Genomic DNA, 27,516 nt, shown 5'->3' with positions numbered 1-27,516 from the left:
CATGTTGTCCCAATTCATGCCCAAACTGAGGGGTTTAGTGATCTGGAGACACTACTGTTCCCATGCTTTGTAGCTCATCTGACTGCCTGCCTGGGGGTGTGTTGATACTTATAACTTACCGAGATGTGTTCTGCAGGGGCTTACCGTGTTGTCATTAGATGGCTTGTTTTTTATTGCGTGGATTAGGACAGACAGGATTGTAGCTTTTTAGTTGGCACCCGTTATTATCACCATGGCTGATGATGATTCAGACATACGTCAGCACACAGAAACACACACTGTAGGTTTTAGGTTTTTATAAGTTAGGTTTCAGGAGCAGCAGCTACTCTTTCTGGGGTCCACACATAACATAATACAGAAACTACAGCAGACAACACCAATTAAATGACACACATATATGGCTTGGTACAGTATGTGTCATTTTGAATACAGGTACAATTAGGGGAGTGTTGTGTGTTTCTAAAGATATTTGTATTGTGTTCTTTGGATAAATATATTGTTTCATGTTGGATGGGAGTTCCTCACCCTTCAGCGGGGGGTGAAGTCTGCGGAGCGCATCATCGGCTGCCATCTCCCCTCCGTGCAAGGCATCTACCACACACAATGCCTGAGGAAAGCACAAAACATCATAAAAGATTACTGTCACCCAGGCTATGGTCTCAATAACCCCTAACCCTAACCCTAACCACACTACTGCCATCTGGTAGATGCTGCCGGAGCATCGGGACACACACTTCCAGACTCACAAACAGTTTTTTTTCCAAGGCCATGAGGCTTCTCAACCAGCTACACATTCAATGTACATTAGAATATTTCTATGTATCATTCATAAGCATATTACACTTAAATTTATAATATTCAATACACATCTATATTGTTCATATTCCCCATTCTACACTCTTTAAAATTGCTGCTAGTTTTCATTGTTATGTATATTTTGGTATCTTTTTTTTGCTATATTTTTGCTTTATATATTTCTGCGTAGAGGCTGTGTGCCATGTCACAATATTTTCATTGTTCAGAATGACTCTGTGTTATTCGGGGCATTTAATAATTAAAAGACTTTGACTATACCATACATCTGTCATATGCAGAGGTGTTCTGAGGGCCCAGTGTAATGCACAGCCCTGCATTGTCTCCCTCTGCGTGGATTTCACACCTCTGGTCGTTTTGCCTCCACCACAGTGTCATCTTGTTTTGGAAGCAGCCAGATGGCATTGGACTTAAAATTCTCCAGGAAAGCCTCCCTTCTGCGGCCCTTCTTTCTTCCATCCTACCTATAATTAATACAGTCTCAAAGTGTGCTCTCATTATGTCTGTGTCTGTCCTGTTCCCTGCTCAGTCTCTTCCCTTAGCAGCGAACCTGCAACAGATGTTTCTGTAAGTCTGAACTCCGGCTCAAGTCTTAATTCGGAAATATAGAAAGAAGATTGTGAATAGCAACATGTTCTGCCGCAAAAAATGCTTGTTATTTTTATTTTTTTCAAAAATAAAATGCATCTTTTGAAACAAATATGATCCCATCAGGTTTAGCGGTTAGCCTGACTGGGGACATGTTTTTATCACCCTCCAGCTATTCTTCCCAGGAGGCACTTGGGCAAGAGACTCTACTTCTCTCCTATTCTCTATCCTTCAAAGACACTGGCACTGGGCCAGACCTCAGTCCTTTATCCAGACGCCTGATCTGGAAGTGATTATGCTCTTATTCTCGTTAACAAGCAGACCTCAAGTGTTAGGCGAAGGTCAGTGGGATGTTGGATCACTCTCCTAGATTGAGTACAACAGTTGCTCAGTCACAACTAGGCTTTTTAAACAGGGCTGGGAAGCAGAACACAAACCACTGCTGGACAACAAAAATACTATGTAATGTTCTGCTGGGAAACCTTGGGTTCTGTTATTCATGTGGATTTTACTTTGACACGTACCACCTACCTAAGCATTGTTGCATATAAAGAAAATCATGGACCGAATATGTTCCCTCAATAGTATTTCATGTTTTGCCATTTTTTTTTAATCCTTGGTCTATGGTCCTATACTGTAGGAGTATGAATTGTAAATATTGAGGATGTTTTTTATTACCCTGTTCATACAACATGAGGCATACCACATTGCCACTAAACACTGCTTGCACTAATTATATTATTCAGTTCAATGTGCTTAAATGTCACTGAGGGATTGTCCCCCTGGTTACTTGTGATTTCCTTTTACAAACATGTAATGTCAGTCTTTACATCACTGTTACATTGAGAATTATGATCTCCTGCATTCCTGCTGTCAAAACAGGTTAAATTGAGCACAGTGATGGGTTTGATCATGCCTCTTCTAACAGACAGACATTACCTGTGTGTATGTTATTGACCATGCCAATGTTACTTTGTCCCCCTCTGTCTTTCTCTTGTTGTTCTTCCCCATCCCCATCTGTCCATCTATCTATCCATCTATCTGACCATCTATCCATCTATCTATCCATCCATCTATCCATCCATCTATCTATCCACCCATCTATCCATCTATCCATCCATCTATCTATCCATCCATCTATCCATCCATCCATCTATCCATCTATCTATCCATCCATCTATCCATCTATCTATCCATCTATCCATCCATCTATCCATCTATCTATCCATCTATCCATCTATCTATCCATCTATCCATCCATCTATCCATCATCTGTCCATCTATCCATCCATCTATCCATCTATCTATCTATCCATCTATCCATCCATCAATCTATCCATCTATCCATCCATCCATCTACCCCATCCATCTATCTATCTATATATCTATCTACCCATCTATCTGTCCAACTATTTCTCCATCTATCTATCCATATGTCAATCTATCTGTCCATCTCTCTATCCATCTATCCATCTACCCGTCCATCTATCTATCTATCTATCTATCTATCTATCTATCTATCTATCTGTCTGTCTGTCTGTCTGTCTATCCATCTATCAGGGTCCAGCAGGCCTCATTGGGACATCAGGGGTAGTAGGCGATGCCGGTGAAAAGGTATTGTAGTGTTTTTTTCTGCTATCAGTTTGTCAGATTGGATCACTTGGATGCTCAGACAGGCAGACAGACAGACAAATAGATAAAGAGGGAGAGAGAGAGAGTGACAGACAGACAAAGAGAGAAAGAGAGAGAGAGAGAGAGAGAGTGACAGACAGACAAAGAGAGAGAGAGAGCGAGAGTGACAGACAGACAAAGAGAGAGAGAGCGAGAGACAGGCAGATAGACAGACATCCTTTTGTTTTTCTGCTGTGTTGATTGGCAAAGCAAGCAAACACCATTTCTGTGCTGAGTCCCAAACACCCCACAGCCACACACACAGCTGGCTTATGAACTCACATGTGAGTCATTTTTAGAGCTCATGCTGTATAATGAGAGGAGCTGAAGGCTGCACTAGTTCCTGTGCTGATGCAGTAATACTCAGCCCTAATAATCACCTTTCAACCCTCAGCATTAAACATTTCTCTAGCTGCTCCCTGACTGTTGACTGAAATTATTTTGAGGTCCTGACTGCTGATTATTGACAGGCATTCATTTGGATGCACACCCCCCAGCCTACCCAGAAACCCTCTATCTCTGTTAGGACACGTCGGCTTTGAAATACTTGCAAACTTAGCCAGACACTTTTCTCTTTAAGTCTCTCTGCTTCTCTCTTTCTTTCACACAGACCTACACTCTTTTTTTCCCCTCAGTAATACTTATCTCTTGACACAAGCATGCACCCATGCAATGTCACCCTGTCAATTACTTTCAGATACTAGATATTTAATCCAATTACACAGCTTGATTTAGAAGGATCTTTTTGTTTCTGCCCAGTTGTGGAAGTACTCTCTGTCTATGGAGCCCCACCCCAGTAGAATTCATTTTTTAACCTGAAATACAATGGCCAGAGCTTTGTTTTGGTCGAAGTTTGATAAGTATTTAGTTTACTTTCTGAGCCTATGTTTTGGTTCAAGGCTGGCTTTTATATAATAGATTTCCCCCTACCAGCATGGCAATGTCTATTAATCATCAACACCTGCTGTACTCGCTCCTCCAAGTTATGACTGGCTGACCAGCTTTTCACTGTAATCTACACTTGGACGCTTGCCGTAGAGCACATTGAAGGGGGTGCAAGGTTATGAGACCAACTGCAAAAGTTTCAAAACAGTCTATAACACAGTCAGTCTGTTAGAGATGAGGGAGAGACCCAGTCAGTCTGTTAGAGATGAGGGAGAGACCCAGTCAGTCTGTTAGAGATGAGGGAGAGACCCAGTCAGTCTGTTAGAGATGAGGGAGAGACCCGGTCAGTCTGTTAGAGATGAGGGAGAGACCCAGTCAGTCTGTTAGTGATGAGGGAGAGACCCAGTCAGTCTGTTAGAGATGAGGGATAGACCCAGTCAGTCTGTTAGAGATGAGGGAGAGACCCAGTCAGTCTGTTAGTGATGAGGGAGAGACCCAGTCAGTCTGTTAGAGATGAGGGAGAGACCCAGTCAGTCTGTTAGAGATGAGGGAGAGACCCAGTCAGTCTGTTAGAGATGAGGGAGAGACCCAGTCAGTCTGTTAGTGATGAGGGAGAGACCCAGTCAGTCTGTTAGAGATGAGGGAGAGACCCAGTCAGTCTGTTAGAGATGAGGGAGAGACCCAGTCAGTCTGTTAGAGATGAGGGAGAGACCCAGTCAGTCTGTTAGAGATGAGGGAGAGACCCGGTCAGTCTGTTAGAGATGAGGGAGAGACCCAGTCAGTCTGTTAGTGATGAGGGAGAGACCCAGTCAGTCTGTTAGAGATGAGGGATAGACCCAGTCAGTCTGTTAGAGATGAGGGAGAGACCCAGTCAGTCTGTTAGTGATGAGGGAGAGACCCAGTCAGTCTGTTAGAGATGAGGGAGAGACCCAGTCAGTCTGTTAGAGATGAGGGAGAGACCCAGTCAGTCTGTTAGTGATGAGGGAGAGACCCAGTCAGTCTGTTAGAGATGAGGGAGAGACCCAGTCAGTCTGTTAGAGATGAGGGATAGACCCAGTCAGTCTGTTAGAGATGAGGGAGAGACCCAGTCAGTCTGTTAGAGATGAGGGATAGACCCGGTCAGTCTGTTAGAGATGACGGGATAGACCTTACTTTAACCGCCCAGCCATGTGTGAGTTTTACAATAGCTAGACAGCAGGCTCTTGTTCTCTGTGGCTCTGCATGTCTTTTAAGCATGTTAAATCTGACAAGGCTGCCAACCCAAATGACAAACCAAGTCACATCCCTAGGCCATGTGCCGACCAGCAGGCTTGAGTGTTGATGGGTATGTACTCCACCTCTGACCTTCCTAGTCTGCTGTCCCCACCTTTATGAAAATGTTCCACATCATTGAAATATAGTAGAAAGCCACAGGAAATCACTACCTACCTGTAGTACTCACCTCTGTCACCATTAATTATTTTGTGAGAGAAATCCTGGAGCCACAATAGCTCACTACTGCCCCAACAGATACACAGGCGATGCTATAACCTCTGCCCCCCCACTATCCCATCTCACCTGGCCAGTAGAATGCCATAGTGCCCTTCAAGTGGGTCACCAAGCTCTGGACCATGGGGTTGGCCTCTTTTGGCTTTAACTGGATCGAGGACTTAAGTTCAGGTCAAAGCCAGGTGGAAAGGTGGGGAAGAGCAACTCCACCACTTTGATTTCTGTACGCAGGAGGGGTGTGTGTTTTTCTCTACTCCCTGTTTAACTATATGGCTCACTTGGCTCTGCAGAGGGCGGTGCCCTCTACAGCCCTAACTACACAGAGCAATAAAAAGGCCCAGACTATCATCACAGAGCCAAACACGCCTTAGGCCATTCTCATGAGGACTGTCTAGGATGCTGGAATATTACAGGTGTATTAAAGCCACAATTGGGAGACTACGGTAGAGCTTGTTTAATCACACTGTCTGTCGTCTGGGTTTTATGGAGCTTTATCTAATTGAGAGTTATGTAATATATCTACTACTGTGTATATAGTATGTACATATTCTAACACTCAATGCACTGTCTTTAAATTATTTTTACAACAGAATTTGGAACTAGAAAGTCAAACATTTGCTAAACCCATCTATTACATCTGCCTTTCAATGAATGCAACCAATACATTTAACTTTGACATGAAAAGTGAATGAGTAAATGGACTTTACAATAGACCACAGTTTGTGGTTTTTATTACATACAGATATTAGTGTTCATATTAAAGTCACACTATGATATTTACAATCATCACCCTATACCCTTAAATTTTCAGGAGGCTCTCACATAAAATTTCATTAGTTTCCCTGCCTGGGTTTAAGAGGTCTAAGTGCAGCACTAAAGCAGCAGAGGTTGAAGGTTCATATGGAAGGCCAGGTTGGTGGTGCGGTTAACAACCCCTTTCTGCTTCTGTTCTTGTGTTCCCCAGGGTGAACGTGGTCCTGCAGGCCCTCTGGGCCCTCCTGGGGAGAAGGGATCCAGGGTGAGTGCATCTATGTGTCTACCACTTATTATGTCTGGTACGGGTGGCAGGTTGACTGTAACACTTGTTATGTCTGGTACGGGTGGCAGGTTGACTGTAACACTTGTTATGTCTGGTACGGGTGGCAGGTTGACTGTAACACTTGTTATGTCTGGTATGGGTGGCAGGTTGACTGTAACACTTGTTATGTCTGGTACGGGTGGCAGGTTGACTGTAACACTTGTTATGTCTGGTACGGGTGGCAGGTTGACTGTAACACTTGTTATGTCTGGTACGGGTGGCAGGTTGACTGTAACACTTGTTATGTCTGGTACGGGTGGCAGGTTGACTGTAACACTTGTTATGTCTGGTACGGGTGGCAGGTTGACTGTAACACTTGTTATGTCTGGTACGGGTGGCAGGTTGACTGTAACACTTGTTATGTCTGGTACGGGTGGCAGGTTGACTGTAACACTTGTTATGTCTGGTACGGGTGGCAGGTTGACTGTAACACTTGTTATGTCTGGTACGGGTGGCAGGTTGACTGTAACACTTGTTATGTCTGGTATGGATGGCAGGTTGACTGTAACACTTGTTATGTCTGGTACGGGTGGCAGGTTGACTGTAACACTTGTTATGTCTGGTACGGGTGGCAGGTTGACTGTAACACTTGTTATGTCTGGTACGGGTGGCAGGTTGACTGTAACACTGGTTATGTCTGGTACGGGTGGCAGGTTGACTGTAACACTTGTTATGTCTGGTACGGGTGGCAGGTTGACTGTAACACTTGTTATGTCTGGTACGGGTGGCAGGTTGACTGTAACACTTGTTATGTCTGGTACGGGTGGCAGGTTGACTGTAACACTTGTTATGTCTGGTATGGATGGCAGGTTGACTGTAACACTTGTTATATCTGGTATGGGTGGCAGGTTGACTGTAACACTTGTTATGTCTGGTACGGGTGGCAGGCTGAATGCTCAGCACTAGCCTCTCATGTGTTTGGAAGGCATATCAAAAGCTCTTGTCTGACTAGCTATTGTACTGTCTTGTCTACAAAGTATGATCACCCCACAAATAGGGGATCATTATTAAAAATGTAGGATCACTGAACTCTGGGGTCTTTATTAAATCAAACAAAAAACAATTGTCAGGATAACTACTACCCTCACACACTGAAGGGTTTTACTTTCACTTTGGCACTAATTTCAGAACCATGACATCATTTTTCAAAACTATAGACACAAAACTCAAAATGTTCATCACTTGTAACACAGGCTGTCCAATGTTCTAAACATTGCATTGTGCATTCATATCTTTGAAGAAATCTTGCACTTGCACAATCATTGTTTCAAGAAACAAATTTCTTGGGAAATACCATTGAAACGTTAATTTAGATCACCCACACACAAGCAATCAATAGTTTGACTGTGTCTGTGTGATTGTTCGTACAATCATTAAATATTGTAGTACAAAATAGGTGATACATGTTTCATTATGGTACTACATGTAAATACATCCCTGTAAAACTACTGCAGTCATAGAGAGAATACTACAGACACAGTGGAATCATTGAACAGAATCTGAAATATATTGATGAAAAAACAATACAGTACAATCAAAACATAGGTTTATTTGAATCAAAGCAAAATAATTAGCTATGAAATTGAAAAGAAAAGACAGTACTATAAAACATCAAATGCAGTGTTCCTCAACCTGCTTGCTTGTATTGTAAAAAGCAAAACATAGGAGTGATTACTGTACATCTACATTTTCATCAACTCTGTCTTGTGAATTTGGCCACAGGTTCTCATCTACATCACAATGGATGTTTTCATTAGCCCAACATCTTGGAAAAATCCTTCGGGCATAGCGAATCCAGGCCTGACACTGGTCTGCCGTGATGTCATTGCATGCGTCATCCATGGCCTGGAGAAGAGCGACTTGTTCATGAGGGCACCTATCATAAACCTTCCATCTCCCTACGTGGAGAGAAATTCCTCAATCTGGTTAAGGAAAGGAGAGTATGGGGGTAAATACAGGGTGGTAAATTGTGCATGGGCCTGAAACCATGCTTGCATATTGGTTTGCAGTCATCTGACAATTGAGAGTTGCAAAATGTTTAGTGCATGCTGACAATTTACCGGTTCTCATTGCGGAAAGTTTTGATTATTGAGGCCACGGTTGACCTTCTGAGGTTTGGTTGTATCATTGTAGCCGCCTCAGTCATTGTCATGCCATGATTTATGACTTGGTCTACCACTATTGCTCAGATTTCATTGGACACTTTGCTGTTGCTGCCGCAGTCTTGGTCCGTGGCCTTGTCCTCTACCACGTTCCCCCACACCTCTGAAACGAGGCCCACGACCACCTCTCAGAAGGGGTGCTGGTCCCCTGCCATTCCTTTGACCAACACGTCTTCCTCGTCTTCCTCCCACCACTGCTTGACCTCTATTGTGACCTGGATCACCTGCCGGCTCCATGTTACGTATCACTATGTTGTTGCAAGTGGATCCCAATCAATTCTTTATATACTCGTTCCACAATGTGAACTCAGTCATCAGTAACGAGTTGGCAGAATTAGACAAGCAATTACAAGGGCCTGCATCCGTACAGTGCAGTACTGTCAATACTGTAAATAGTCTAAAAAGATGGTACATGGGATCATAGAAACGGTGTCTGATAAAGAATGATGATGAAATATTACATCCATAGATAATGTAGTCTAATTGGTTCTGGCTCCACACTAATTGGTGACAATGAATCTCGTTATCTTGAAACTTATGATTTAAACATGGAATATTGTTTGTCTTTCCATACAACTATGCATTACGAGTAATGCAACAGTTACTTATCATTTTGAGCAGTTGTATCAATTGATAGTTGTATCATTGTAATGAAATTAATCGACACTCATTTGAAATGTAATGTGTGAATTGCCTTTTGAAATAGTAGTACTTTGATGTGAAGTTGTGTCATATTGAACAGGTGATTTTTTTTAAATGAACAAATGATCTTAGTTTTATGTGTATTTTATCCAAGCAATTGAAAAATGTGTCTACAGTTTAAAAAAATGACGTCAAGATTTTGAAATTAATGCCAAAGTGATTTTAAAAAACTGTAAGATCGTAACTATTTAGAATGTTATTAACAATTTCATTCTCTATTTTTAAACACATTGCAGGTATGAATTATAAAACAATTAAATAGCACACAAAAATGATAAGAACACAGTGTCTGAAGGAGAAGACAGCTATTTTTCCACTGTGTCTTATAACCTTTCCTACATGGCTTGCGATCATCCTTGAGCAAACAGAAGACAGTGAAGAGGTGTCTGAATATGGAAATGTCTAATAGCTCATAACTTTGACAGTTTAAAAGCTACAGCCAAATATGTTGTTGGAAAATAGGTGTTCTGTACAGTATGTACCAACTGCTATATAACAGACATCAGAGGTTACTTGCATAACCACGGTTCTGTGAACTGAGCATTACAGTCAGTTGGACTTCTTCATTTGGAATGTGTTGCAGACTGGGAATATTCCTGTAGACTAATGCCAAAGACCTAGGTTTGGGAAAGGTGGATGTCACAGCATTACTACACTTGTGAATGTATAGCTAGCCATATAGCTGTAGCAAAGGCTTTATGAATACACGAACAAGGAAATCTATAGAAAAGTTTGACCAATTAAATACGTGTCATTGTCAAGTCATACTGTATAAGTATGTGAACGAGTTGTACGCTTTAGGCCCCATAGGTGATTTGTGGTGGAAATGTAATTTGCCAATCTTTTCTATTTAACAAGCTTCTGTTGGGCCTGTTATATGGGACTCATGTTTGATTGAACAGTCAACATGGTTGGATTCAAACCTCTTAGTTCACTTGGCACTTAATAGGCACTTAATCCTTTGGTGCTTGGTGAAAGATCTCCAGTGGGCTCACTCCCAGTCGTTATGCCATGTGATCTATTTTTTTTTTTAGAGCTGTACTGTTCTGTTATGTATTTCTGGAGTAGGAGAGACAGATAGAGGGGCTGGCCCATGTCCTTGGCTGGCCTAGGGCCTTTGGTGGACAGACCCACAGACAGTTCCAGGTGTTTAGCTTTGGTCCCATGCCTTGAGTTACGTGACTGACTGTCTGTCTGGCTGGCTCTCTGACTGTCTGGCTCCATGTCTGGCTGGCTGGCGGACTGCAGCCCACACCGTCTGTGGGTTGAGCGATGATGAACCTGTCCTGTAACACAGTCACACTGCAGAGGAGCATGACCACAAACTCTAGGGATTCGTGAATCATTTAGTGTCGGATGTCAACCTCGCTTTCTTATGTTGACTTATTTTGACATGATTGCCCAACAGGGATGGATTTTTTTTCTTCAAAGATTTTCTCGCTGAGCTCAACACTTTTCTGTTACTTGACGGATCGGCACATACTGTACACGTTGTTCCCTGGACTAACCAGACGTACTGGCCCTGTTCCGCTCTCTAGTGATTCCCGATGGCTAAAGCCTAAAGAAGAGACATTTCCCATTGGATCTAGGAAATATTACCTTCCCCCAATCCACTAGAATTAACATATTACTTAGCACATGTATTTCCACTCATACCTAACTTTTCAATTGTGTGTCCTTTGTCTCAAGGGGTATCCAGGATTACCAGGTGGCCCAGGTGAAGTTGGTCTCCAAGGACCTCCTGTAAGTGTTAATCAACCTAGCTTAAATATAAACTGTGTTTGGATCCAACTTTATATACTATATTTTTTATTATGTTGAAAGAATTGATGTCCTCCTCATCCCCTCCTCTCTTCTTCCTCCCTATCTGCCTCACCCCCAAACTCCCTCTTGCCCTCATTCTGAGTGCTCCTGCCAGTTCAGTTTATTATGCCAACACATTTTGAACTTAATGGAGTGTAGGGATTAAATACATTGATTCCCCTGATTCCTATTTAATTTCTGTTTTAGCTATCGTAAACACTCCGGGATGAAAATAAATGCTTACATCAAGTGGGGAGCTTTGGCAAAAATTATTGTTTTCCTCCTCTCTTAATTATAAAAACTCAACAGTTGCCTGGGTAATTTGATATCAACTTGCCAATCCCACATTAAAGGCTGGCCTTCCATAAACACAGTAAATCAACAGACAGACTTTTATACAACATTGTAGTCTGTGTATCTCTTTCCTCTTGCCTGTTTGAACTCCCTAGAGGTGCTTGGATTGGTTTGACAGATGTTATACACAGTATGCTCATTAATCCTCATGTAGTCAGTCAGTTCAGCATCCTATGCAAAGTCCACATATACTGGATAACTGGCTGATCAGATCACAAACCTTCTGATCATGAACAGGTGGAATGTAGATGTTGGTCTGCTCTTTCAAATAATTAACTTTATTGGGTGGTGTCTCACCTGTTCCACACTTGGCATGTATGAATTGTGACATTGCAACTGATTTGAACTGATTTCTCAACAGTCTTGAAAACATTCAACAATGATCTCTCTCTAAACTTCCCTCCATCCCCCCATGTGTGTCTGCCTCTCCCTCTGTGTCCTCTCTCCCCTTCCACCCCCGTACTCCCTGTCCCCCCATCTTCTACATACCAGGGTCCTCAGGGGCCGAGGGGAATACCAGGGGTCCCGGGACCAAAAGGCAGAAGGGTAAGAGAACTCTGTTTTTACTCCCTCCCTTCTCCCCAGTTCTACCCACTGAGTCATCCATCTGGAGCTTAACTGGGATTTCAACCTAAACCCTAAACAGGTGTTTCTATCCTCAAACACCATAGGAATGGCCCAAATGTTCCACCTGAGTTAAACTGCAGATGAGAGGTGAAGGTGATTAAACAACTTGTCTTTATTATTCACTTAATCACTTTATTAGATGCTGACATTTGTTTTATGAGTTGCGCAAAGACGTTAATCTATTCTGTGGCTAAAGTGTAATGTCAAGCAGATGAGACACCTGAGGGCATTGAGGAGTAGATCCCCATCTGTTTACTGAGACAGTACTGGAAATAGCACCCATGGACTTGACATATTTCACATGATCACTTATAGGACCTTATACTTTGTTGTATGAGAACGCTGGAGACATCTTGTGGATCAGGAGGGTTGTCCATCTGAGAACATCTGTAGTAGTCTGCGTGATTTATTACACTGAGAGGTTGTAGACGTCTCCCTGGCAGATTCATGTTTACCGTGATTCATTTGCCAAATAATGGATGCTTCAGACTTCTCTGTAGAGGGTGTGAGGCGACTGGGCCAGCTTGCCATCAGTGGTCGGGTAGTAGAGCAAATGCCTCTGCTGTGCCACTTTGGGTTGGCTGAAGGTGGTGCCAGCTGCCAGTGTGGCCGGTGTCTTGGTGCGTCCGATCCAGCGTTCCCATCCACATGTTTGTGTCAGAAGACTGTGAGAAGTTGAGAGGATATGCCAACGAGAGACCCACAGTGCCCAGTCACCATGAAGTCTCACTGTGCTCTCTCATCCTCCTTGTCTTGGCTCATCTAAGGCACACAAACAAGATGTTTCCATTCAGTACTGGGAAAGGCCGTCCATGGCAGTGTGCAGTTTGAGAGGCTTAAATAGTAATCTGTCAATGAACATTTTTGAAAAGCTTTATTGATGCTAATGACCAGGATAAGGCAATAATAGAGACTGGCAGTTTACAGGTTCTAAACAAATCAAAACAAATGGTAGCGAATGCAATTCTCACAAACAAACACATTCACGTACCACACATACGCACTCATTCACTGCACGACTGTATGGTTTGTGTTTATAAAAAAAAAAAGATGTATGTGTATTTCTTCCCAACTTTCATGAAATCCAATTTGTGATTAAAGCCGTGCTTCATTGCAGCAACTCCAGTCACATTTATTGAGAAAAACTTTGTGTGGTATGTATCTCATCTACATACTGTAAGTATTCAGTCCCTTTGGCAGCAATCACAGCTTTAAGTCTTCTTGGATATGCCTCTACCTTATGCACGCCTGGATTCGGACACGTTCTCCCTTTCTTCTTTATAGATCCTATCAAGCTTGGTCAGGTTGGATGGGGATATTTGGTAAACTGCCATCTTCAGGTCTTCCCGCAGATGTTCCATTAGTTCCAAGATCAGGCTTTGGCTGGGACACTCAAGCATATTCACAGACTTGGTTGGTTGTTTTCATACTGACAGATGAATCTTTGACCCAGTCTGAGATCCTATGCTTTCTAGATCAGGTTTTTGCTTCCCTCAATCCTGACCATTCTTGCAGTCCCTTCTGCTAAGAAGCATCCCCATAGCATGTTGCTTCATCCACCATGCCTCAGCTACCATGCTTCAACGTAGGAATCGTGTTAGCCATTGTCTTTTGTTTTCATGCTCTCAGTGTCCTTCCGGCGGCATTTAATATTTTTTGTACTCAGGAGTTGCTTCAGTCTTACCACTCTAACAAAAAGGTCTGCTTAATGGAGCGCTGAAGAGAAGTCTGTCCTTGTGGCATGTTTTCCCATATCTGCAGAGAATCTCTGAAACTCTGTTTTTGGTTTTTTGTTACCTCCCTGACCAAGGCCCTTCTTGCCCAGTTACTTTGTTAGGCTGGATGGCCAGCTCTAGGAAACATATTGGTGGGTCCAAACTTCTCCCATTTCATAATGATGGATCCCACTGTGCTCCTGGGAACATTCAGTGCTGAAGCAATTTTTTATAACCTTCCGCAGATCTATTCCCAAGACAGTTCTGTGGTTGTGATGGCGTCATCAGGCAGCCTCATTTTACTTTATTTTTTGTTTTCAATTGGCAAATGTGTTCATTAGGTATGGTTTTCATGTGTTTGTTTTCTGTCCATAATTTGTGGCTAGTCAGAATTTGATCCAAGGATTTCTATTGTTGTATCTAATGATTTCTTTTGTGGTGGCACAGAAACTTGCCATCCCCCATTCTATCTCCTCTGTAAAGCAGTGTTGTGTGACATCACATGCATAGGTTGAATATCTGACAGGAAATTTACTTGATTGGTCAGCCAACCCATTTTTAATTCAAATGGTTACCAGATGGTTAGAAAAGCATGACTGTTCCTCTTCTTGGTTTCTGTTCTAGGTTGTTGTACATCCTCCTCCCAACTCCACTTCATCCTCTCTCTCTTTTCCCCCCTTTCTCTTCATTTCTCTGTCTCCTCTCTTTTTCTCTCTACTGTAGACTTTTGGGTTTAGGCTTATAGTCTTTGCATTATGCTCTCTGCCTACCTCTTAGACCATTCTGATCTTCCCTCTAGCCATGGCTCATGATGGCTGCTTACGGTATTCCATTTTCAGGATCACATCATAAAAGACCCTGTTCAACAAGTGGATTCATCCTACAGTTGTCCTACTTTCCTTTCATCCTCACATCATTAAAGTAGCAGGGATTTATCTCCGTCCTTTCTGTTTATCGACCATAGGGGTCACATAAGCAGGTAACCCACACTGGTAGAGACATAAAAAAACTAGCTTATACTCCCCAAGTTGTTGATGTTTTCCAGCTGTTTTTGTTTGTGTCTATTAGTCTCTATTGGACTCTGTGTGTACACGTTTGATGGCATTAAAATGGCCTGCACGTTGCGCTGCTCCCATATGCTGATCGTAACGCCACTGCCTCAATGGGATTAGCACTCCTTATACTCTAGAGCTCTCAAGCTCAACTCTGGCTGTGTCTCTGTGTAAATGGCTGTGTCTCTGTGTAAATGGCTGTGTCTCTGTGTAAATGGATTTCTCTCTGTGTAAATGTCTGTGTCTCTGTGTAAATGAATGTCTCTGTGTAAATGAATGTCTCTGTGTAAATGGCTGTGCCTCTGTTTAAATAGCTGTGTCTCTGTGTAAATGGAAGTGTCTCTGTTTAAATAGCTGTGTCTCTGTGTAAATGGAAGTGTCTCTGTGTAAATGACTGCGTCTCTGTGTAAATGGCTGTGTCTCTGTGTATATGGCTGTGTCTCTGTGTAAATGGATTTCTCTCTGTGTAAATGGCTGTGTCTCTGGTTAAATAGCTGTGTCTCTGTGTAAATGGAAGTGTCTCTGTTTAAATAGCTGTGTCTCTGTGTAAATGGAAGTGTCTCTGTGTAAATGACTGCGTCTCTGTGTAAATGGCTGTGTCTCTGTGTAAATGGATGTGTCTCTGTGTAATTGGATGTGTCTCTGTGTACATGGCTGTGTCTCTGTGTCACAGGGTCCGAGGGGTGCAGAAGGTCCTTTGGGGGAACCAGGGCCTGAGGGCACAAAGGTAAACACCCCGCTTTAAACATCTCCCCTTTTCGCATAAAAACAAAGCATATGCGCAAGTTTTACCTCCCTGAGAGACATCGTTTGGTGCCCTTTGGCCGGATTAAAAATATCGATCTCTCTCTCCTTTGCAGGGAGAGCGTGGCGAAGGTGGAAAAAAAGGGGAACCTGGGTTCATTGTGAGTATTCTTCGTTCTTTTTCAGGGGTCACCTGTCTGCCTTGAAGGAGTCTAGTGTTCTTTCTACCACAGACTTTCCTGGCCTGTCCTCAGACCTATCGCATGCCTCCAGTCTGTCTCCTTCTCATTTGGCATCAGAAATGTCTATACAACACGCAGTGGATCTTAACAGCAAGTCCTTTATGTTACAGCTGACCAATGACAGGACAGCATGAAGCAGGGTTCCTTCCTGTATCACCCTTGCTCCTGAATTCATTCTCCAGAACAGAGCCCACTGTTAAGGCTCTCGAGTAGAAACCACAAAAAAACTCCATCAATATTCAGCATATGTTATTGCTACTACTGAGTGAAACAGTTATGCCTGGGCCACTAAGCTGAGGTTTAAAGTGCAGATAAAATCGGTGTGGAAGATCAGTAGACTTTAATTAACGTTTATTTTGCAGAGTGTGCTGTTCTTCTGTGGGCTGTATCAAGTTATGTGGATCAAGTTGTCAATTTAGCAACATATTTCAGCCCACAGTGACGAAACATGAGCTGAGTCAGTAATGACCTGCAGTTCACAGGATAAAAACTGTCAGTATTTTATTTCCCTGCTCATTATTTTATATGTAATCAATCTGGTTGTCTTCATTTACAATGAAAAACATGAAACGCCTACCCCTTGGCTTTATATTTGCTAGTGTCTCTGTGTGCTTTTAGCACATTGGTTTTTGCTGAACAAGCCCTATATGTAAATGGTAGACCTGTTGATAGTGAAGTTAGGTGATGTGGTGTAGATGTAGTGGCTCATCATAGGTGAATGTTTCTAACATAACAGATTAGTGGATCAGTGACATCTCTAGCTTTTGTCTTATTTTGTAGTATTGTGACAGAAAAGTTAGAAATGAAGAATTTGGCAATGAAGTATAACTTTTATTATTGCTTTAATGCCTTCGCTGGTGTGTTTTAACAGAAAGGTTTCTTTTCTTTCTTTTTTTTCACATATTGGTTATGTGTGAAGAAACATACTATACAGTCATGTGAAATAGTTAGGACACCCCCTGGGAAGTTGTTCATTTCTTTTACATATGTGGATATTTGAACTTAATTCCAACCACATAAACTGATAAAGAGAACCAACTTAATGAATCTCAAAAAAATACTTTGAAACCATTAAACCAAATAAACACATGAAATTTCCTTGTGCTGAAATATTTTGTACACCTTTTACTTTGCCATTACATGAAATGGCGTAAGAATTTTATGTGATGGTGAACGTAGAATCAGGTGCATCCAAGGATCTGGTGATTACAGAATAACTTGGGAGGGTGCAGCCCTCCATAAAGATTAGAAACTTGGTCTGGTTTGTTCTTAACAATTCGGGTGTGTGGTAACACCTATCCAAAGAAAAAAAAATATTGATGCCCATGTGTGTGGGAGGGGTTACAAAGCCATTTCCGAGCTATTTAAAGTGGATCTTTCCATTGTACAATGAATAATGTACACATTGAGTAATGTCCAGACCACTGTCAATATAAATAGGACAGGTTTTCCCACCAAATTCAGCCCAAGAGTCTGCCACCAGGAGATCCATATTGTACCAAACAATTCTTGAGGAGAATGTGAGGCCATCAGGACCAAGCTGGACAAAACATGGATCCTGAAAAAACATAATGAAAAAGGAAAATTATCCAAAACACACAAGTAAAACTACAACAGAATGGTTTAAAAAGCAGAAATGGAAAGTTATGGAGTGGCCTAGTGAAACCTAATATCAATCCTAAACCCTGTGGGGGGACTTTAAGCGGGCCATGCATGCAAGAAAGCCCTCAAACATGATCGTTTTAGCAGTACTAGAAAGAATAGTTGGCAGAAAATCCTCTCATTCAATGTAAGGGACTGATAGACAGTTAAAAGAAATGGCTACATTAACTTATTTCAGCCAAATTTGCCAAGACAAGCTATTAAAGCAAGGGGTGTATTCATTTTGTCTGCACTTCTGTAGATTTTTTATTCCTAAATCATTGCAAAGTGTAATCTGTCACTAATTCATTAAATATGTCAATAGTGTTGTAAAGATTAGATATCCATGTGTCCAAATATGTATATAAAAAGTATTTGAACATTCTATTTCACATAACTGTCCATAAAATATGATGACATATAATAATAAGTACAATATTTTGTTAGCCTAGGCCAGCAAATTTACATAAGCAGCAAATTGGTATACACCCAATCATTACATACTCTTGCCAAGAAGTCTGCCTTGTTGTAAAGCTCCTGTTGGAATATAAAATGTCACGAGCACTAATGTTACTTGAGAACCGCAGTACTTACCCTAAGTTGTTGATATCTTAGACAATAAAAGGCAGTATTTTCATAAGACTTGCGTCATAATAGCAGGTGCATTTAGTTCAATTCAGGTGGCACTATGTAACTAATACTTTAATTGTGCAGGTATCGTCTCTGACCCATTTATTCCATTGTGCAGGTATCATCTCTGACCCATTTATTCCATTGTGCAGGTATCATCTCTGACCCATTTATTCCATTGTGCAGGTATCATCTCTGACCCATTTATTCCATGTGTTTTCTTCTTGCAGGGTAAAGCTGGTGGTCCAGGGGAGAGAGGTCTACCAGGGAAATCTGTGAGTATCTTATACACTGTCTCTTCATTTGCTCTGACAGGTTTTATGCACAGATTTCATTGACACAGTTGATTGACAGGTTTGATTGTAATGAGGTAATGAACCAACCGTGAAACTACATAATAAAAGTATCTTCTGGTTAGATGTTAACCCCATGTTCGTTGTGCTTGTACTGTTCCATTACAATGAAGCTGAATCTAACCTAAAAACAAATATCTACCACAACCTTTTACCTGTAACATACACAAGCCCCACTTTGATTAAACAACAAGCTGTGCATAGAACAGGAATTTAATTAATTAAAATTACAAAAAGTAGTTAGAATTAGACATCAAGTGTGTGCATGTGTATGCATGTGTGTGTATGTGTGTGTGAGTGTATGTGTGTGTGCATGCAAGCGCGTACCTTGTACGCTCTCTTCCGAAGTGCTATGACATTGTGGTCTTTCTGGCTGGTGTGTTTTTGTTAAACTGAGGCTAGCATTTTCTTTTTAACAGTGTTAAATATTAAGTTGCATTTACACAGGCAGCTCAGTTTACCAGAATTTACACATAAATTCTGAGCTATAGTTTTTGTGGCAATTTATAGTGAAGTACGGTTCAGTTTGAAATGTGTTAGTGTTTATATTGTGTACTCCATAATGAGTTGACAGTGACACGTCCTTAGTTTTTTGGGATTCTTATTGATACAGTCAAAATGGGTTTAAAGTGCGAACTGTCAGCTTTAATTTGAGGGTATTTTCATCCATATTGGATTGCCTATTCAGAAATTAAAAAAAATGTTGCATGTATGCACCCAATTTTAACATACAGATTAACATACAGGCCCAAAACATAAAGCTCTTTTGACCGTGTTTCACAGATAAGGTGCCAGGTCCTTTTTGTCTTCAAACTCTGGTGCATTCTAATATTTTCTTGTCACAGAGAAGAATCCAGATACCAAGGAGTTTAATTTATTAGGTTTACAAGGAAATGCATGGAGGTTAGCCCCCTACCAGTATAGGTTGCCTGCTTAGTGAGGAATACAGGGTAAATACATCTTCTAGGGGACAAAGCCAGCTGTTTCAGCTCAGCAGATGTTTTCTCCAGCCTTAGTAATCTCAATCCCTATTCATCAGAGATTGATTCTGATGGAACAATGCTTCATCCATAGGGTGAAACAGAAACATACAGTTATCTTTATTCATCAGAGATTGATTCTGATGGAACAATGCTTCATCCATAGGATAAAACAGAAACGTACAGTTATCTTTATTAATCAGAGATTGATTCTGATGGAACAATGCTTCATCCATAGGGTGAAACAGAAACATACAGTTATCTTTATTAATCAGAGATTGATTCTGATGGAACAATGCTTCATCCATAGGATGAAACAGAAACATACAGTTATCTTTATTCATCAGAGATTGATTCTGATGGAACAATGCTTCGTCCATAGGATGAAACAGAAACGTACAGTTATCTTTAATCATCAGAGATTGATTCTGATGGAACAATGCTTCGTCCATAGGATGAAACAGAAACGTACAGTTATCTTTATTCATCAGAGATTGATTCTGATGGAACAATGCTTCATCCATAGGATGAAACAGAAACGTACAGTTATCTTTATTCATCAGAGATTGATTCTGATGGAACAATGCTTCGTCCATAGGGTGAAACAGAATTCTAGCGTTATCTTTATTCATCAGACTGTGATTAAACAAGGACGCCGCTCTCCCTATCCTCTATTTCTCAACAAACAGTTTCAAAGACGTTCAGTTACAGCACTGCGGACATTTCATCAAATGCATAATCCCAACGCCTCTGGTTCTTCCCTGTGTTTGGTCTGGACTGCTTTCTCACCTGCATTGCAGTTTACCACAGTACAAATGGAGTCCAACTGAGACCTCTCTTTTTGAGCAAACTGCGGTATGCTGTTTAGTGTGCTCTCAGTGACGCATGGAGTGTTGACACCCGGCTAAACAAACTGAACTAAGGGGTTTGTAAAAAATAACTCAAAATCATTTTTGTGAATTGAGACCAACTGTAAAAATATTATCATATTGCTGTCCCAGTATCTCTTTGCCTGCATTTAGACAGGCAACCCAATTCTGACCTGTTTTCCACGTGGTATTTGACCATTAAAATCTGTCTTGTTCGGAGTTGACCCAGACAAAATTTAACAAAATATCTGATTTGGGTTGCCTGTCTAAATGCAGCCTGTGAAGCCAAAGATGATGATACAGACATGTCCTGAATGGAGGCCTGATAGAACTTTCTGGCTGCAGGTCAATGACTTACAGATGCTTGGCCTGTTCATCCCTCTCCATTCAAGCTTTTGCGTAATACTTGACAAGTCATATTTTTAATTGTTTAACCCGATTTACCGCTATGCATACACACATACACACAGGCATGCTTAGGCTGGCTACACACAAACACACACACACACACACCTCTTCAGTGTGACTGCTGTAATTTGCGTATAGTAAGTTCTATGTTAGTACACGTGTGGGAATGGATGTTGATACTGAGGCGTAAAACAGGTCACTGTGACATGTTGAGGAGACCTGTAAGTAGTGGACTGTTTACTCCACTATCTAACAGGGTTTACTCCACTATCTAACAGTGTTTACTCCACCATCTAACATAGTTTACTCCACTATCTAACAGGGTTTACTCCACTAACAGTTTTTACTCCACTATCTAACAGGGTTTACTCCACTATCTAACAGTGTTTACTCCACTATCTAACAGTGTTTACTACACTATCTAACAGGGTTTATTCCACTATCTAACAGTGTCTACTCCACTATCTCAACATTTACTCCACTATCTAAGAGTGTTTACTCCATTATCTAGCAGTGTCTACTCCACTTTCTAAGAATGTTTACTCCACTAACAGTCTTTACTCGACTATCTCAGTGTTTACTCCACTATCTCAGTGTCTACTCCACTATCTAAGAGTGTTTACTCCACTATCTATCAGTGTTTACTCCACTATCGATCAGTGTTTACTCCACTATCTAACAGTGTTTACTCCACTATCTAACAGTGTTTACTCCATTATCTGACAGTGTTCACTGTATTATCTCACAGTGTTTACGCTATTATCTAACAGTGTTTACTCTACAATCTGACAGTGTTTATTCTAATATCTGTCAGTATGTTAAATCTGTTCGACACTGGAGTAAACACTGTTAGATAATAGTGTTTACTTTATCATCTCACAGTGGTTACCCCAGTATCTAAAAGTGTTTTTACCCCAGTATCTAACAGTGTGTAAACTCTATCTAACAGTGTTTACTTCTGTATCTATCCATATGTAAACTATATCTTACAATGTTTTCCCCAGTATCTAACAGTGTTTAGTCATTTATCTGACATTGTTTAGTCTATTATGTAACAGTTTGTTTACTCCAGTATCTAACAGTGTTTACTCCGTTATCTAATATTGTTTACTCCATTATCTAACAGTATGTTTACTCCAGTATCTAAGTGTTTCCTCCATTAACTAATATTGTTTACTCCATCATCTAACTGTATGTTTACTCCAATATCTAATATTGTTTACTTACCATTATCTAACAGTATTTTGTAATGCCATGAGGATATCAAGAAAACAAAGATCTGACTGGCTGCGCTGAGGAACTCAGTCTTCGGCTCAGTGAACTCTAGAGCCACAGCGCCACCTTGTGTTTAGTGTTGTAAAATACATCATTAGGACATACCAGCCTTCCGTTTCCCTCTACTAACCTTCTTTAACATGAAACTGTGGTTGAAGGAAAATGTTAATGAATTGGAAGTTGATTGAATGCACTTTATGATATCTACATTGAATGAATACCTCACCTCTTAGATCTACAAGCTGAATGTTTTTTAGCCCTGTCTGGCATGTTGTGAACATTTGCTCCCACAAAGTTTTAGTGCTTCAAGAAACGTGTCCAATGTTATGAAGACCTAATATACTGACTCAGTATGCTTTCACATCATTCCTCCTCTCTGTCACTCTCATCCCCCATTCTTGTTTCTGTTTATGTATTTGTTTTGTGTGCTGTTTTCCAGACAGATTCTGGTCCTTTTGGTTATTAGATCATTTTGAGTAATGCTTTATGCTGACAGTTACAGCAGGAGTTGTAAATGATACCTTTGGATATTTGGCATTAATACTGAGATAGTAGCCACTTCTTTGACATCATGTACTTTTAATATGTGTTAGTAGAATTTGTAGTTCTGATGCTCTGTATGATGTGGAATTGATTTGTGGGAGGATTAAGTAAGACATAAACACTGATGGTTAATGGCTGTATATTTTGTCTTTAGACCAGTGCTTCTAATTTTAGGCAAAAGAGCCATCTGGGACAGGCTGCTTTAATGGAACAAGCCTTAGTAATGCATACAGTGGGGAGAACAAGTATTTGATACACTGCCGATTTTGCATGATTTCCCACTTACAAAGCATGTAGAAGTCTGTAAAAATCCAGAAAATCACATTGTATGATTTTTAAGTAATTAATTAGCATTTTATTGCATGACATAAGTATTTGATACATCAGAAGAGCGGAACTTAATATTTGGTAAAGAAACCTTTGTTTCATGGGTTCATGGGAGTTTGCCCAACCAATCCACATGTGTTTTGTGGATTTGGAGAAAGCATTCGACTGTGTCCCTCGCGGCATCTTGTGGAGGGTGCTTCAGGAATATGGGGTCCTGGGTCCTTTGCTAAGGGCTGTCAGGTCCCTGTACGACCGAAGCAGGAGCTTGGTCCGCATTGCCGGCAGTAAGTCAGACTTGTTCCCAGTGCATTTTGGACTCCGGCAGGGCAGGGTAATTTTTATGGACAGAATTTCTAGGCGCAGCCAGGGGCCGGAGGGTGTCAGGTTTGGGGACCACACAATTTAATCTCTGCTCTTTGCAGATGATGTTGTCGTGTTGGCCCCTTCTAACCAGGACCTTCAGCATGCACTGGGACGGTTTGCAGCCGAGTATGAAGCGGTGGGGATGAAAATCAGCACCTCCAAATCCGAGGCCATGGTCCTCAGTCGGAAAAGGGTGGCTTGCCCACTTCAGGTTGGTGGAGAGTGCCTGCCTCAAGTGGAGGAGTTTAAGTATCTTGTTCACGAGTGAGGGAAGGATGGAACGGGAGATTGACAGACGGATCGGTGCAGCTTCTGCAGTAATGCAGTCGATGTATCGGTCTGTCGTGGTGAAGAAAGAGCTGAGCCGCAAGGCAAAGCTCTCGATTTACCAGTCAATCTACATTCCTTCTCTCACCTATGGTCATGAGCTTTGGGTCATGACCGAAAGGACAAGATCCCGGATACAGGCGGCCGAAATGAGCTTTCTCTGCAGGGTGGCTGGGCGATCCCTTAGAGATAGGGTGAGAAGCTCGGTCACCCGGGAGGAGCTCAGAGTAGAGCCGCTGCTCCTCCACATCGAGAGGGGTCAGCTGAGGTGGCTTGGGCATCTGTTTCGGATGCCCCCGGAACGCCTTCCCGGGAGGAGACCCCAGGGAAGACCTAGGACACGCTGGAGGGACTATGTCTCCCGGCTGGCCTGGGAACGCCTCGGTGTCCCCCCCGGAAGAGCTAGAGGAAGTGTCTGGGGAGAGGGAAGTCTGGGCATCCCTGCTTAGACTGCTGCCCCCGCGACCCGGCCCCGGATAAGCGGAAGAAGGTGGATGAATGGAAACCTTTGTTTGCAACTTCTCACCAAGCTGCTTGCCTATTGTCCTGTAGCCCATCCCAGCCTTGTGCAGGTCTACAATTTTATCCTTGATATCTTACACAGCTCTCTGGTCTTGGCCATTGGGGAGATGTTGGAGTCTGTTTGATTGAGTGTTTGGACAGGTGTCTTTTATACAGGTAACGAGTTCAAACAGGTGCAGTTAATACAGGTAATGAGTGGAGAACAGGAGGGCTTCTTAAAGAAAAACTAACAGGTCTGTGAGAGCCGGAATTCTTACTGGTTGGTAGGTGATCAAATACTTATGTCAAACAATTTGATTTTCTGGATTTTTGTTTTAGATTCGGTCTCTCACAGTTGAAGTGTACCTATGATAAAAATTACAGACTTCTACATGCTTTGTAATTAGGAAAACCTGCAAAATCGGCAGTGTATCAAATACTTGTTCTCCCCACTGTATACACTCACCTAAAGGATTATTAGGAACACCTGTTCAATTTCTCATGAATGCAATTATCTAATCAACCAATCACATGGCAGTTGCTTCAATGCATTTAGGGGTGTGGTCCTGGTCTAGACAATCTCCTGAACTCCAAACTGAATGTCAGAATGGGAAAGAAAGGTGATTTAAGCAATTTTGAGCGTGGCATGGTTGTTGGTGCCAGATGGGCCAGTCTGAGTATTTCACAATCTGCTCAGTTACTGGGATTTTCACGCACAACCATTTCTAGGGTTTACAAAGAATGGTGTGAAAAGGGAAAAATATCCAGTATGCGGCAGTCCTGTGGGCTGTTGATGCTAGAATGGGACGACTGATTCAAGCTGATAGAAGAGCAACTTTGACTGAAATAACCACTTGTTACAACCGAGGTATGCAACAAAGCATATGTGAAGCCACAACACGCACAACCTTGATGGGCTACAACAGCAGAAGACCCCACCGGGTACCACTCATCTCCACTACAAATAAGAAAAATAGGCTACAGTTTGCACGAGCTCACCAAAATTGGACAGCTGAAGACTGGAAGAATGTTGCCTGGTCTGATGAGTCTCGATTTCTGTTGAGACATTCAGATGGTAGAGTCAGAATTTGGCGTAAACAGAATGAGAACATGGATCCATCATGCCTTGTTACCACTGTGCAGGCTGGTGGTGGTGGTGTAATGATGTGGGGGATGTTTTCTTGGCACACTTTAGGCCCCTTAGTGCCAATTGGGCATCGTTTAAATGCCACGGCCTACCTGAGCATTGTTTCTGACCATGTCCATGACTTTATGACCACCATGTACCCATCCTCTGATGGTCTACTTCCAGCAGAATAATGCACCATGTCACAAAGCTCGAATCATTTCAAATTGGTTTCTTGAACATGACAATGAGTTCACTGTCTTGAAATGGCCCCCACAGTCACCAGATCTCAACCCAATTGAGCATCTTTGGGATGTGGTGGAACGCAAGCTTTGTGCCCTGGATGTGCATCCCACAAATCTCCATCTACTGCAAGATGTTATCCTATCAATATGCAATAACATTTCGAAAGAATGCTTTCAGCACCTTGTTGAATCAATGCCACGTAGAATTAAGGCAGTTCTGAAGGCGAAAGGGGGTCAAACACAGTATTAGTATGGTGTTCCTAATAATCCTTTAGGTGAGTGTATTTCGATGAACATAATCTAATGTGCAATTTGTCAGTTCCTGCTATTTTTTTATCCCAAGTCAAAGTGCAGCTGTAGACTGTGTAGTGTGTGTACAATATCACACTGACCATAGACACCTTTTATGCACTACTGAAAGCCTCAGTCAGTGACTTCCTTCTCTGGTTGTACTGTAAACTGCTTCCTTAGTGCTTGTGGTCAGGATGTTATGGCTAAGGTTTAGGCATGAAGATCCACTGGGATGTGTTCTCTCGAATCTAATCACTGATATTGTCTCTGGTAAGCTATGTATTTGGTACTGCGTGTTGGTGACTTCTTTTTCTCACCATTTCTCTCTCTTTCTCTCTCAGGGGACGGCTGGAATCCCAGGAAGCACAGGAGAGAGGGGAGCCCATGGTGAACCAGTGAGTATCAGTCAGCCAGTGAACTAACCTGTCAGTCAGATGGCCATCTATCCAACCAACCAGTCAGTCAGCCAAACAGTTGTCACAAAGTGATTTACATTATCTATGCTTTGAATGCTGAACTACATGCTGCTTGCACACTACTATCACTCTGACCTCCCTTACAGTGATGAGGTCAAGACGTTTTACCAAACTAACCAAACCTAACCAAAACCTAACCAAACAACTTGATGGGGATAGACATACCTGGGACATACCTATGACACACAGGCCTCGGCTATACCTGCCCCTAACATGAGACTTTCATCCTGATCTAGACTTTTACCTGACCTGTTCACACTTTTTTAACAGATACACCTCTCTAAAATGTGGGCACTACTAGAATGTGGACACTACTGCAAAACATATCTGTCTTATAAAGTATATTGAACTTGTTTTCAGGTTTTAAAAAAATCTAACCATCCTTAAAATAAGGTACATTTTTCTTAACAAGCTAGAATACACTGCTTATACAGATTATTTCACTTATTTCAAGCAAATATCTCCTCAAAATTAGTTAAAGTGTCTTGTTCCATTGGCAACATTTTTTGCAGTGCATGGCAAAGGAGGCATGTTAGAAACAGGTATTAGTTCTGTGAGAAAGGAAGGTTTCACTGACTGTCCTTTTTAAAACTGTCCTTTTAAACCATGTTGTTGTTGTTGGTATGGGCTACCGTTAGCCTGGCACTGCCGGCTGATCCCGCATTTAATTTAAATGCCACACAGACCCACCTATGGAGTGGGAAGTGGATGGGATTGGTTGAAGGAAAGATTTCTAGTCTGTCAGAGGAGTAGTAGGGGAGAATTTGTTCTAGCAGTAACTTGGGAATTAAGGGAAAGATAAAGAATTTCTGCAAAGCTATCCAGTACATCACAAAATATTACAGGTTACTGAAAGGCTGAATATCTCCACCAGGGGCCCAAAGGACCGATGGGAGACCCTGGACCTGACGGAGATCAAGGACCTGAGGTAAATGTTGTTTTATATGTCAAAGTTACACATACTTTTTTATGCAGTCTACACTTTACTTAAGTCTGGCAAAGGTAGAGAGACATGGTTAAAGGACTTAACTGGGAAAAAACATTGCCATTTTGGGCAGTCATCATTTTAATGTTGTCAATTTAGTGGGACTTCTTAGTGATGCCCTGTGATGTCCTGGTTGGTCATTAGCCCAACCAGGACATCACATTGGTCATTAGATGTCCTGGTTGGTCAGAAGCTTCCTTGGGACCGTATTGGTCATTAAATAATTACTCCTTATGATTGTCATTGTTTGGG

General features: G+C 41.8%; 1 protein-coding gene across 1 annotated transcript in view; it reads left to right on the top strand.

The window, feature by feature from the left end:
- Positions 1-27,516, top strand: part of LOC105008070 (collagen alpha-1(XXIV) chain) — a 148,795-nt gene that overhangs the window by 88,383 nt on the left and 32,896 nt on the right. Inside the window, exons 25-33 of the mRNA XM_034293897.1 lie at positions 2,962-3,015; positions 6,410-6,463; positions 11,077-11,130; positions 12,037-12,090; positions 15,612-15,665; positions 15,799-15,843; positions 18,426-18,470; positions 26,145-26,198; positions 27,154-27,207. Of these exons, the coding sequence (XP_034149788.1) occupies positions 2,962-3,015; positions 6,410-6,463; positions 11,077-11,130; positions 12,037-12,090; positions 15,612-15,665; positions 15,799-15,843; positions 18,426-18,470; positions 26,145-26,198; positions 27,154-27,207 (468 nt within the window). The remainder of the gene's footprint in view (positions 1-2,961; positions 3,016-6,409; positions 6,464-11,076; positions 11,131-12,036; positions 12,091-15,611; positions 15,666-15,798; positions 15,844-18,425; positions 18,471-26,144; positions 26,199-27,153; positions 27,208-27,516) is intronic.

Source organism: Esox lucius, chromosome 8, assembly GCF_011004845.1.
Source record: "Esox lucius isolate fEsoLuc1 chromosome 8, fEsoLuc1.pri, whole genome shotgun sequence".
Lineage (NCBI taxonomy): Eukaryota > Metazoa > Chordata > Actinopteri > Esociformes > Esocidae > Esox > Esox lucius.
This window is presented reverse-complemented; position numbering and strand designations above follow the sequence as displayed.